Raw genomic sequence first — 11,739 nt, forward strand, 5'->3', positions numbered from 1 at the left:
AATAAAACTCGTTATAGCACGTTTGAATCGTCATATATCAGTTTTAACATTTACCATTAGTGGGTAAGAAATAAGGGAAAGAAAGACGAAACAGGACAGGCACGCTACTATTTCACGCCGGTTTGTTGAGATGTGGTACTTCCCCGGTGCGATCTGGCCTAATTCCAGTAAAATACTTAGAGATTTTTTTTAATCAAATAGGACGACCTACATAACTCGTCTTTAAATAGGCCACTCGCATATTTATAAACAAAATACACTAACAGCTCTTAGCACCAATTTACCGAGTCCTTTTCAATTGCCACTATTGTTGGTAAAGGGTTAAGTGCCTTTTTAGACCCAATAGAAGGCCATTAAATAGACGTAAATTGTATAGTTGAAAGTTAAATGCTGCTTGCATCATAGCTCGTTGTAAGGACATACTCATTGAGGGCTTGAAATATTTTTGGTATCAATCTTAGTACTAGGTAACTAGGGATTACCTATTACTGATGAGTATGAGATGTTTTATGAGATATTTTTCTCCCTGTTTTTTTATTTTCCGCACATTTTTCACTTAACATTTTTCGGACTTAAGATGCGGGTAATTCATATTTAAATATTAATTTAACAAAACCCTATTTATTAGCATCTTTGTCGTTTTTAATCTACTTCCAAACACGAAAAGAAGGCATTCTATACTCGTGTTTATGTATTTTTTTCCCATTTAAAGTCCCATCCAATGATTGGACACCTAATTAAATAACATGTAATTTATGAAATCGCATATATAAATGCGATAGTTTTTGAGGATGGATGTATGTAAATGTGTATGTTTGTCTCTCACGCAAAAACTACTGAACCGATTGCAATGAAATTTAGTACGTAGATAGGTGGACAACTGGAATAACACATAGGTAACTATATATCACGATATTCCTACGGGATACAGACCTACGCGGGTGAAATCGCGGGTCGCACCTATTATACTCGTGTTATTTGGAGGGATTAATAATTGAGTACTTACAGTATAATTATTCTATCACTAAATAATTCACGAAGATCGTAATCGTATATGGTTAAACCTATTTATACATATCTATCATGTTAATAGATGGAACCAGTTTCGGTTTGTTTAGTCAAACATATTCTAAATTCAAAGACCAAATTATTTGGTTTTCAAATACTTGGAGTATACAAAATACAGATTAAATAGCATAGCAACAACACAGCCTGCTTGATATACTTAGTTCTAAATTCAAACTAGTGACATTTAAAAATGTTCTTGTAACTTTGTTTCAAATAAAAAAAAAAATGAAACGTTCTAAGTGCAATATTATAATCATGATATTTTGAAAAAAAAAACTATTTCTCTTCGCTTCGACTGATGTGAATATTGACTAATATGAATGTAACGAATACCTGAATCGCTATTTAATAACATTCGAAATTTAAATCTAGCCGCGTTCGAAATTCAATACTATATAAAACTCTATATCTCTCTGGCCGAAAATTCGTTCGAAATTCAAAACCACTCACACATTCATGGGATATTGTAACGGATATCCCAATAGAACGGCATCCGCCTGTTTGATCGTTTCCCCTCGCTTGTAGCCCGCGAACTGAGGGTGGTAGTCCAGAACTTCGTCGTAAGGTAGCGCTAGACTCCAGGCTATGTCCGCCCAACGGTCTGGCTCTTTGGATATGTAATACGATTTGCATAGACAGGCTACATATCTGAAGAGATAGAAAGAGTTTTCTTTTTAGTTTTTTAAAAGAGTTAAAAAGAACTTGAATATAAATGGATGTACTTATTTCGCTTGCTTTTGATTTTATTTATATGTTAATTATACCCAAAAGAAATAGCTGGTGGTAGGTTATATATTGGAATTATTGACAACTGGCTTTTGCCCGCGGCTTTACACGCGTTAAATTCGGAGTAGTTTAATAGATGTTAATATACCTACATAAAAACCTACCGCTTGAATCACTATATCTATTAAACAAAACCCCATCAAATCCGTTGCGTAGTTTTAAAGATTTAAGCATACATAGGGAGAAAAAGACAAAGACAGCGACTTTGTTTTATACTATGTAGTGAAGTAACAAACGTGAGCAATTTTAATATATTTTATTTAATTTTATTTAATTTTTTAAATAACTATAAATAGGAATTAACGAAAATATAACACAAAGAGATAACTGAAATTGTGCGAATAATTATTTTCTTACTGTGCCAAATATAGGGAGTATCCAGCAACGACATTGGTGAAAACGGAGTTGGTCACATTGCTGTGGTCTTCATCCGGCCCCATCACGTCTAGTATAGAAAAGTTATATACTTGTAATTTAAATGATATTAAAGCATTTTTAATAAAATGAACAGTTGGATCCCCTGATGTTGAGTGGCCACCCGGTTTTTAGCGTCTATAAGTAGATATTCTATTCCATTCATTTTCTCTTTGTAAATGGTTAACCATTTTCAAATATCTCTAATAAAATGTATATCTAAATTTACATTTTTCTTGTCACAATGTTAGCAAAACTCCTCTGAAACGGCTTTTTATGGAATTATGTGTGCGGGTAGATCTGTGAATCGGCCAACATCAATTTTTCATACCTCGTAATGATAAGAGTAAGCCAGAACAGCATTTTACAGAAAGTAAATTGTATTTAAAATATTGCCCACTTGGTAGAGTGGTTAACGCGTGAGAATAGAACCGAGGGGACCTGGGTTCTATTCGGTGGGGACGCACAAAAAATGACTTCGTCTAGCAGGACACAAAAAGCGATCGATTTGGACAAGTAGGTGGTCCAACACCTACTTGTCCAAATCGATCAGTGAAACGGGTGAATCATAAGACCCATACCCCAGTACGCGGGACTACACTAACTTGATATATCATAAAGGCCAGTTGTGTAGTTGATGACGGCGCGCGACGCCCAGAAGTCGGCAATATTAGTGACGATCGAACAACCGCCATGCTGAAATATATAACCGATTTATTATAAAAAAGTTTTTCCCTGTTTTTTTTTCTGAAAATTAAACCTCATGCATACATCATAACTTTTTTTTCAATCTTTATGTATTCCATATTCCAAATCAAAAAATAATCCTTTGAAACTCGAATACTATTTTATTTGTAGTTTTTAGTGAATAAATACTCAGTAAGACTATGCTTATTACATCTATGAATTCATGAGCGTAGTTAAATAAAGTGTAAAAATAAAGTTCATAGTTCACGAACTTGTACTATATATAATTAATTAATTACTATAGACAATAATATGTATTTATTGAATAATCTAAAAGATTATAACGCTCCAGATTCTCGCATAGCAGCATCACCATAGCGACCCGCAGACCAGTGGCACCCCCATAATACCCTGATGATTATATTCTAACTGATAAAAACAATCCGCAGACCCAATTTTTCGCATGCCACCGTTGCCATAGCAACTCGCAGACCCAATTTTGCGCATGCCACCGTTACCATAGCAACCCGAAGACCCAATTTTTCGCATGCCACCGTTGCCTTAGCAAGACGCAGATCCAATTTTTCGCATGCCACCGTTGCCATAGCAACCCGCAGACCCAATTTTGCGTATGCCACCGTTACCATAGCAACCCGAAGACCCAATTTTTCGCATGCCACCTTTGTTTGGTGGCACCCACCTTCAGCCAGTCCTCGTCCCTGGTGAGCGCGAGGTACTGGCGCGCCGCGAACGCGATGCAGCCGGAGATGTGCTGCTCGAACTCCGCCACCTCGGGGCAGCAGGGCTGCGTCACCTCCGACCCGGTGTACGCGCTTTCCCAAGGAAATCTGATGGTATTTGGATTTAAAACGATTTCAGACAAGATGGATAGAACAGAGTAAACCGGAGCTGGGTTGCTTTTCAACTGACGTGCCAAAAACGTCCGATTTTCGTCTCGTCTTCGTCCTTCGTTTTTCTTTCGATTCGAAAATTGCTTTCTTTTGGTTTTGTTACTCGATAACTCTGTGGGCTTTCAACCAATTACGTGATTTTTTTTTTTGTTTAAAATTGTTATCATTTGGTAACATTGTTAGATAAAACAATCATTCAATAGGAATGTTATGATTTTAATTTTCCAAAAGAAACCTAAATCTTCTTCTTATATATAAAAATCAATTGCTGTTCGTTAGTTTCGCTAAAACTCGAAACCGGCTGAACGGATTTATCTAATTTTGGTCTTGATATGTCCGTGGAGGTCTAGGGAAGGTTTAAAAGGTGAGAACGATACGGAAAATATGTCAAAACAATATTCTATGGCGTTGCGAAGTTCGCTGGGACAGCTAGTTTAAAATAAATTACAACGACCACATTGGAGGCATCAGCTTTCAAATAATAAAAGAATCAAAAAAATTGGTTCACCCATGTAACAAACAAAATATACACAATCGAATTGTTAACCTCTTCTTATCCTACGTCGGTTGAAAATAAACGAGAAATTTCGGGCGCCTGGCAGATTATTAGCACATTATTGTATCGCAATGAATTTGCCCAGATATTAAAATTATTAATAATGATAACTGATTTCTGATTATTAATATAATCATATTAATAAAATGCGTACTATAATATTATAAGAAAAAAGTTGTTGTCATCTTTCCCTCTTGTAATATGGGGTTTGTCAACCTGGCTTGTCGCTACAAGTGGCTAGTCTCACACACAAATAAAGCAATGGTTTTATTTTGGTATAGCAAGTAACTGAGCTGGTGGTTCGCCTGATAGTAAGAGATCTCCTCCGCCCATGAACATTTGCAGAGGTACAAGGTAGTGTCACTGGGAAGGTGCTACCCACTTAGGTAAGGAAAGGATTTATTGAAGAAATAAAGAAATGGGCTGGGAAGAGTGAGGAAAAGGTAACCGACCTCCGGTCTATGCTCTTCCCTTGTACTATGGTCTAGTTCTGTTAATATTTACCTATATCCCTTATTCCCAGTGATCTTAGCAAGATTTGCGGCAACATACGCCGTTTCAAGTCTGTACTGGAGTAACTTCTTGGCGTAGTCCGGGTACAGGAGTAGAATGGTTGGGAAGATCCACATTTCTGTGTCCCAGAAATTGTGCCCTGGAAAATTGTTTTGTAATAATTACTTATATGGTTTTAATATGAATGCACTTCTAAGTTTAGTTTTGACAAATGGAGGTATTAGGTTCAATTATTAATATGAAAGAAGGAAAGAAACAGTCTTATTATAATATGTAGAGCGAATTTATTTATAACTCTAATTTTAGAATGCCCAAAAAGTAATTCAAATTTTTAATATATTCTTTCCTGCAAGACTCAATAATAATGTACTAGTTGTATAATTTTGACTAAGATTTATATATGTATATATATATATTACAACATAATATAAAATCTATGCTTGGATCTTTAAATTTACGCAACAGATATGTTTTTTTAAGAGTCAGGGTGGTTCAAGAGGAAGGTCTACAGCAGGTTAGTTTTATACATATATACATGTACAGTAAATCTCGACCCACCCTCATAATCCTCCAAAGAGCCGCCTCTAGCCAGTCCCGTGGGACTCAAGCCAAAGAATCTCTCGGCAGGCTGGTAAGACTCGCGAGACGGCAGCGAGCTTAAGTAGTAGTACCAGATACCGTTTACGATCTTAGACTGGAAACGATACAAAATAAATAAATGTAATCGTATTACCGAGTTGAAATGGAGAAGCAAATCATCGTGAAGAAACAAGTATGTTCAAAAATTAATAGTTTACCGACTTCGGGAACCAGGCCAACATGGTGGATTGGAGGCCTTTGGCTTTGCAGTGAGAACATAATATATAGGTAATATACAAACAAGACTGTCAAGCCCAAAATAAATGAAATCATGTTATAAACCCGTACAACTAAGATACTTGTTATCGTGCCACCAATAGAAACGACCACATTATTATGGCTAATTTAATAAGGCGTGTATTCTAAGAACGAATGCGCTAATTAGTTCAATGAATGAAAGCTTTGTTTATAGATACGTGAATATGAGAGTTCGATAGGAACTTTTAAGATCATAATTTTTGTTGTTAACACGATTGAATTACCTCTCAATGTCGTTAATGTATTCATTAATGTAATTATTTCATGCAATCTTAATATATATAAATGACGTGTCATGATTTGTCCGCGATGTACTCCCAAACTACTAAATCGATTTTAATAAAATTTGTATAAAGTTTAATTGACGCAGTTTAATCCAACTTAAAAGTAAAGGATCATTTATATTATATCAATTATGATTAAAGACTACCCGGAGCCGAGGCATGTAGCTAGTAATAATACAAAAAATTATACTTTTGTCCAAATTATCTTCCCCAACTTTTTGTTGCAAAAAAAAAACTTTATAAGATAAAAATGTTTATACTAATAACTTATTTATGGTTAACCGGCCGATATAAAACTATTTCATACTATGATAAACTAACTAAAAGATAAATAAAAAAGAAATAGCTATATACAGATAGATAGTTACCAATTTAAGATTTCCGTCAATCTCCATGCTGGCGTCTTGGTAAAGTTTCTTCCATTCTTCGACGTGTTTCTTAAACAATCTGTTCCCGTCCTCCTGCAATACTGTTCATACGTGTAACTTCACTATCTATGTGCTCAAATATTCAATTTTAGAATGAACCTTGAAGTATTCGTTTTTAGAATGAATAAAATTATAAACTAAAGAACACATGAATCTTAACTTAACCAGCGTTAGAGTTATTTCAGTATTCGATTTATCAAATCACGAAAAAAAAAAATTAAAAAGAGCGTCCTTGGACACGAACTGGGTCAGCTTGCTCCAGAGATGATACCACACCCGCATAGAAGATCAGCATCAAATAGTGTGAATACTACTGTATTTCGTTCGGTGAATGTGTAATGGTGATAGCTTACTTTTTTTTACGTGAGAAAATCTTTCATGGATTCCTATGGGCGAGCTTACTATGGGCGAACCTCTTTCACGGTTGCCCGCTTTGACAATAAAAATTTATTAATAACGAACCATATTAAATTGTTATTTATTTTGAAGTATTAAGTAGTAGTATATATTATAGGAGGCGTTTTCGTTTTCCTGAAAAAGGATAAGGGCCGACGATGATGAATTATTTAGTAATAGCGTACATGTTTTAGATAATTCTCCATCAACAATTACCAATACCTTAATGTAAAATTTTCAAGTAAGCTATTTGATGGTACCACATACACATATATTATAAATTTAGAACATTGCTTTTATATTCATAAATGTCCTAATATAATAAGACTTTAAAACCCATATAAGAATAGTAGCTGCGCTTCGTGGTTTCACCTGCGTATGTCCGTATCCCGTAAGAATATCGGGATAAAAAGTTGCCCATATGTTATAACTTCATTGCAATCGGTTCAGTAGTTTTTGCGTGAAAGAGCAACAAACACACAGACACATCCTTACAAACTTTTGCATTTATAATATTAGTAGGATAGGATAGGAAGTAGGATAGGATAGGATAGAAAGTAGGATTATAACTAACCTTTAACAAACTCCTTTCTAGCAACATCCTGATCATTGTCTACTGTCATGACAAATGTAAAGACCCTCGGCCGGTGGTGTGGCACAACCAAATGATCCGGCACTGAGGTCCAATAAGCGCACACGTCCACCAGCATCGGCTGGTACTCAGGGTCTTCGGAGACCCTGGTCTTTCCACAAGACCTCCAAGATGCCCGACCCTCGATTATCTCAGCGGTGGGGGGAGCAAAGTCTATATCGTTACTATGTGAACCTGGCATTTGCTTAATCGTAATCCAGATTTCATGGTGGATGAAATTTGGGTCTGATAACAAAGAAGATGGATGGATTAAGGTTAATATTCAAATAATAATAAAGGCGATGTACATAAAATAAAGTATCTGAATAATACACCCCTGTTTTCTCTTAAATATTTTATTTTTTGTAAGCCGCAAAGGTTATAAAAAAATTGTGAAAATTAAGGGCTTGCCTTACGCTAACTTTACACTCCTTGCTTAAAATTACAGGCAAACATTATTACATGTATCTTTGCGTAACAATTTACACTATTATGAAAGTTTAAACTGCGTTTTTTATTGTTATTTACCAACTTACCAGTATGTGTTTTCGGAACAACCTCTATCTGATTGACAATCGCTCTTGTATAATACCGATGTGCATAAATTCTTTGCGTGACAGTAGATCGTTCTCTTTCCACAGTGACTGTGAATAAGCCTCGCTTTGTATCCAAACTGTATACAGGTCTATAAGGGTGGTGGGTGAGAGTCGAGTTCAGTCTAATATTAGACCAAGCAGGTATCCTTGCTCTGCGACTTTCACCCTTACGGCCGTTATAAAGACCATTCATGTAAACGGTATCGCTGAAGACGTTGGTGGCTACGTGGCCGTTACCGATGGATGCCATGAAGCGATCGTCGGCTGGGAGGCTGAATGGAGTAGAAACAATTATTATATAATTTATATAAATTAGAGTTTTTTAGAACCGAGGTTGCAACTCCCCGGGGAGTCGCTGGAAGGGTGGAAGGCGAACCTCAGTAAAAGACATTCAAATTAAAAATAAATAGATTTAATCTCGTACCTAAAACTACTTTACATTCTTTATATAGACTTAAGACTTTATATTCATTAGATAGATATACCTTAATGCTCACACAATTTTAACAAATCAATTATAATAAAAATATATGAATACTTGTTACTTGTGTGATAATTAAATTGTATGCCAAATTACAGTAGAAATTTTAATCTTTGAACTGTTTTGCTTTTTTTTTATATATAGCATCAGTTCAAAATTTTATTTGTCCGTATAAAAGTTATTGAATATTTGAATTATAATAATCGCAATATGTATGATGCTGCAGAGGTCGACAAACAATTATTCTATCTACCAAAACAACGTTTTAGCGCAAGTAAACGCTCGAAAAACTGTTACGTCCCTCGGAAGCAGTCGGGTAAAAAAAGCCCGAATTTTCAGAGCCTGTGTAATATTACAGTCTAATAATAAACCGTGTCTTTTTATTATGTTAGTAGCTCCATAGTATGACGTGAACAAGCTCTTAAAAGTATCTACGTATTTTACTTTAATTTGAAAAACCATAAGAAATTAACAATGTTATCGTGTTAGTGTCGTGTCGTGTCGTTCGAATAAAAGATTATATTTATATTTATTTTAATCTATGATTTATACATTTATTGATAACCTACTTTTATTTGATTCGGTTAAATATATAAGAGGCGATGAAGAGGGAATATATGTTCAAAAGTGATCAACAAATACTTACATAAAAATGCATTATAACTTTCATATTTATAAAGCAATAAATTTCAATAACATAAAATTAAAAATGAAATGTTAAAAATGTATACATATATTTTTTTACTTTTAAAAAGAAAAATTTATTTCATATTAATCTACATCGTAGCTTCGTATTTCAATTCAATTTTTGATAACCTGGTCAAATGAATTATATTTCAAAAATCGGTAGTATTGTTGTTTAGTTACCAACATTTTTACAGTTAACTGATTAATTATCAGTTTGATAATATATTAATACACAAACAACTGCAGACATATCACATAATTTACTTAATTGTGTAAATAATAGTGTCATTGACTTTATGATAGTGCATCAATACAGAAACAATCATGCAAAGAATAATATACTTGCACTCAATTGTAAAAAACTTACTTATACGTCGAAAATATGTCATCTCTCTCACTGATATCATCACTCTCCATATCATGCTGTTCCACTATTCTATAACCAGATCCCTTTGTGGCCAAAAATATGACGACTAGAGCAGCTGCCGTCAATACCGCTAACATGGCGGCGACTTGCCTATTTCGCGCCAAGAAATGCCACATCCAAAGTTTTATGTTCTTGCTATCTTTTCAAAAATATGATAGTAGAAAAAATTGCCATAACACGAAGAAATTGTTTAAAAAACACTTTTGTGATTTTAAATTATAAAAAAAATTAAATGACACAATTATATTATTTAATTACGTTTTGAGTTACACGATAATTTATATAATATTTGTCACTAGCACACGACGCACTGTTCTTTTTTAATCTACCGCGTAATTTTTTTATTTATTTTTTTTATTTACGAAGTAGGCAATGGTCAAAAGATGAATGCGGGTAGCGATCGCGCTTGTCAACGCAGCGTCACCCTCTAAAGTCTAGATTATGCGACCTGTGTGACATGACACTAATAACGATGATAATAATGTGTAGGGACGGCGCTTTGTTTTAACTTCCTGTTTTAATTGAGAATTGAGTGCCACAATTCTACACGAAGTGATTTTAAATGGAAGCGAGGACAATTATTATTTTACAGTTATGTATGTATATATTATACACTTTTCTAGTTTTGATATTGAAGCAGTTTTGTATTGATGCCGCAGTTATTATACACAGCAATTTGGTGGATTGTATAAAGATATGTGCTTAATAGGTGCATTTCCATACTCGTTTATATTTTATAACAAACTACCACTTACCACTACAATAAAGCCGTTAAAAATTACACGTGACTGTATCTTCAACTTATAAAAATAATCATTTAAACGTTGCATTACATTTCCCAAGATACCGTCGACAGCCCTGAAGGAGTAAAGCTCATTCAATTGTCACTTCCTTATTGTATTAAGCAGATAGATGCTATTAACGAACGACTCACAAAAGCATTGTCTAGGATGTAGATGAACCGAGTTAATTAGTTGAACCTGTTAATTATCAGCTGCCATCCCAGTCCCTTTAATTATTAACCAACTTGCATTTAACGGTGTCCCTTATAAGATAAAGTTTTTGCTCCAATAAAGTTTGCTTCAGCAAAAATAACGCGCGACTCATGATCACATTATATTTGGTTTTGATTAGATAAAAGTTTTATATAATATTCTCAACTATGAAGTTAATTCTCCAATTGAACTTAAGGTTATGAAGCATGATAATGTTATAATTTTTGGAATTAAAATATTTAATATTACAGAAAGTTCAAAAATATGGATCAAGAGGCGGAACGCGTACCGTAGCGATCATGGGTGGCCGAGAAGTCAGACTAGAGAATCCTACTAATTTTATAAATGCGAAAGTTTGTAAGGATGTGTGTGTGTTTGTTGCTCTTTCACGCAAAGACTACTGAACCGATTGCAATGAAATTTGGTACGTAGATAGCTGGACAACTGGAATAACATAAAGGTAAATTTTTATCAAAAGCAGTGGTGGCTCAGTGGTGAGAATCTCGGACTTCAAAATGGATAAGTCGGGGTTCAAGACCGGGTGAGCGTGCAGGAAATAAATTGATTTTTCAATTTATCTGCGCATGTAGATAATATCACCACTGCTTAAAACGGTGAAGGAAAACATCGTGAGGAAACCGGCATGTCCGAGAATCAAAAGTTCGACGACATGTGACATCTGCCAACCCGCACTTGGCCAGCGTGGTGGATTATGGCCTGAACCTTCATAGGAGGCCTGTGTCCCAGCAGTGGGAACATATATGGGCTGATGATGATGATGATGAAATTTTTATCCCGATATTCCCGACGGGATACAGACTTAGCGGGTGAAACCGCGGGGCGCAGCTAGTAAGATATAAATTTAACATAAATTTATTGCATATAATTATATCCATATTTTTACCGAAAACTTTGAAAATTCAAAACTATGTTACATCCATAGACACGGTAACACTGGTATAGATGTGGATGATTTGTCACA

The 11,739-nt window shown here is 34.8% G+C and overlaps 1 protein-coding gene across 1 annotated transcript in view; it reads right to left on the reverse strand.

Moving 5' to 3' along the window:
• The window catches only part of LOC119828533 (protein-glucosylgalactosylhydroxylysine glucosidase), a 14,990-nt gene extending 4,815 nt beyond the window's left edge, over positions 1-10,175 (reverse strand). Inside the window, exons 1-10 of the mRNA XM_038350718.1 lie at positions 9,703-10,175; positions 8,108-8,439; positions 7,515-7,817; positions 6,485-6,585; positions 5,494-5,629; positions 4,927-5,074; positions 3,656-3,803; positions 2,874-2,964; positions 2,212-2,299; positions 1,519-1,716 (exon numbers count right to left, since the gene is read on the reverse strand). Of these exons, the coding sequence (XP_038206646.1) occupies positions 1,519-1,716; positions 2,212-2,299; positions 2,874-2,964; positions 3,656-3,803; positions 4,927-5,074; positions 5,494-5,629; positions 6,485-6,585; positions 7,515-7,817; positions 8,108-8,439; positions 9,703-9,878 (1,721 nt within the window). The 5' untranslated portion in view covers positions 9,879-10,175. The remainder of the gene's footprint in view (positions 1-1,518; positions 1,717-2,211; positions 2,300-2,873; positions 2,965-3,655; positions 3,804-4,926; positions 5,075-5,493; positions 5,630-6,484; positions 6,586-7,514; positions 7,818-8,107; positions 8,440-9,702) is intronic.
• Between the last annotated feature and the right edge of the window lie 1,564 nt (positions 10,176-11,739).

The sequence above is a fragment of the Zerene cesonia genome, chromosome 1 (genome assembly GCF_012273895.1).
Source record: "Zerene cesonia ecotype Mississippi chromosome 1, Zerene_cesonia_1.1, whole genome shotgun sequence".
NCBI classification, from domain to species: Eukaryota; Metazoa; Arthropoda; class Insecta; order Lepidoptera; family Pieridae; genus Zerene; species Zerene cesonia.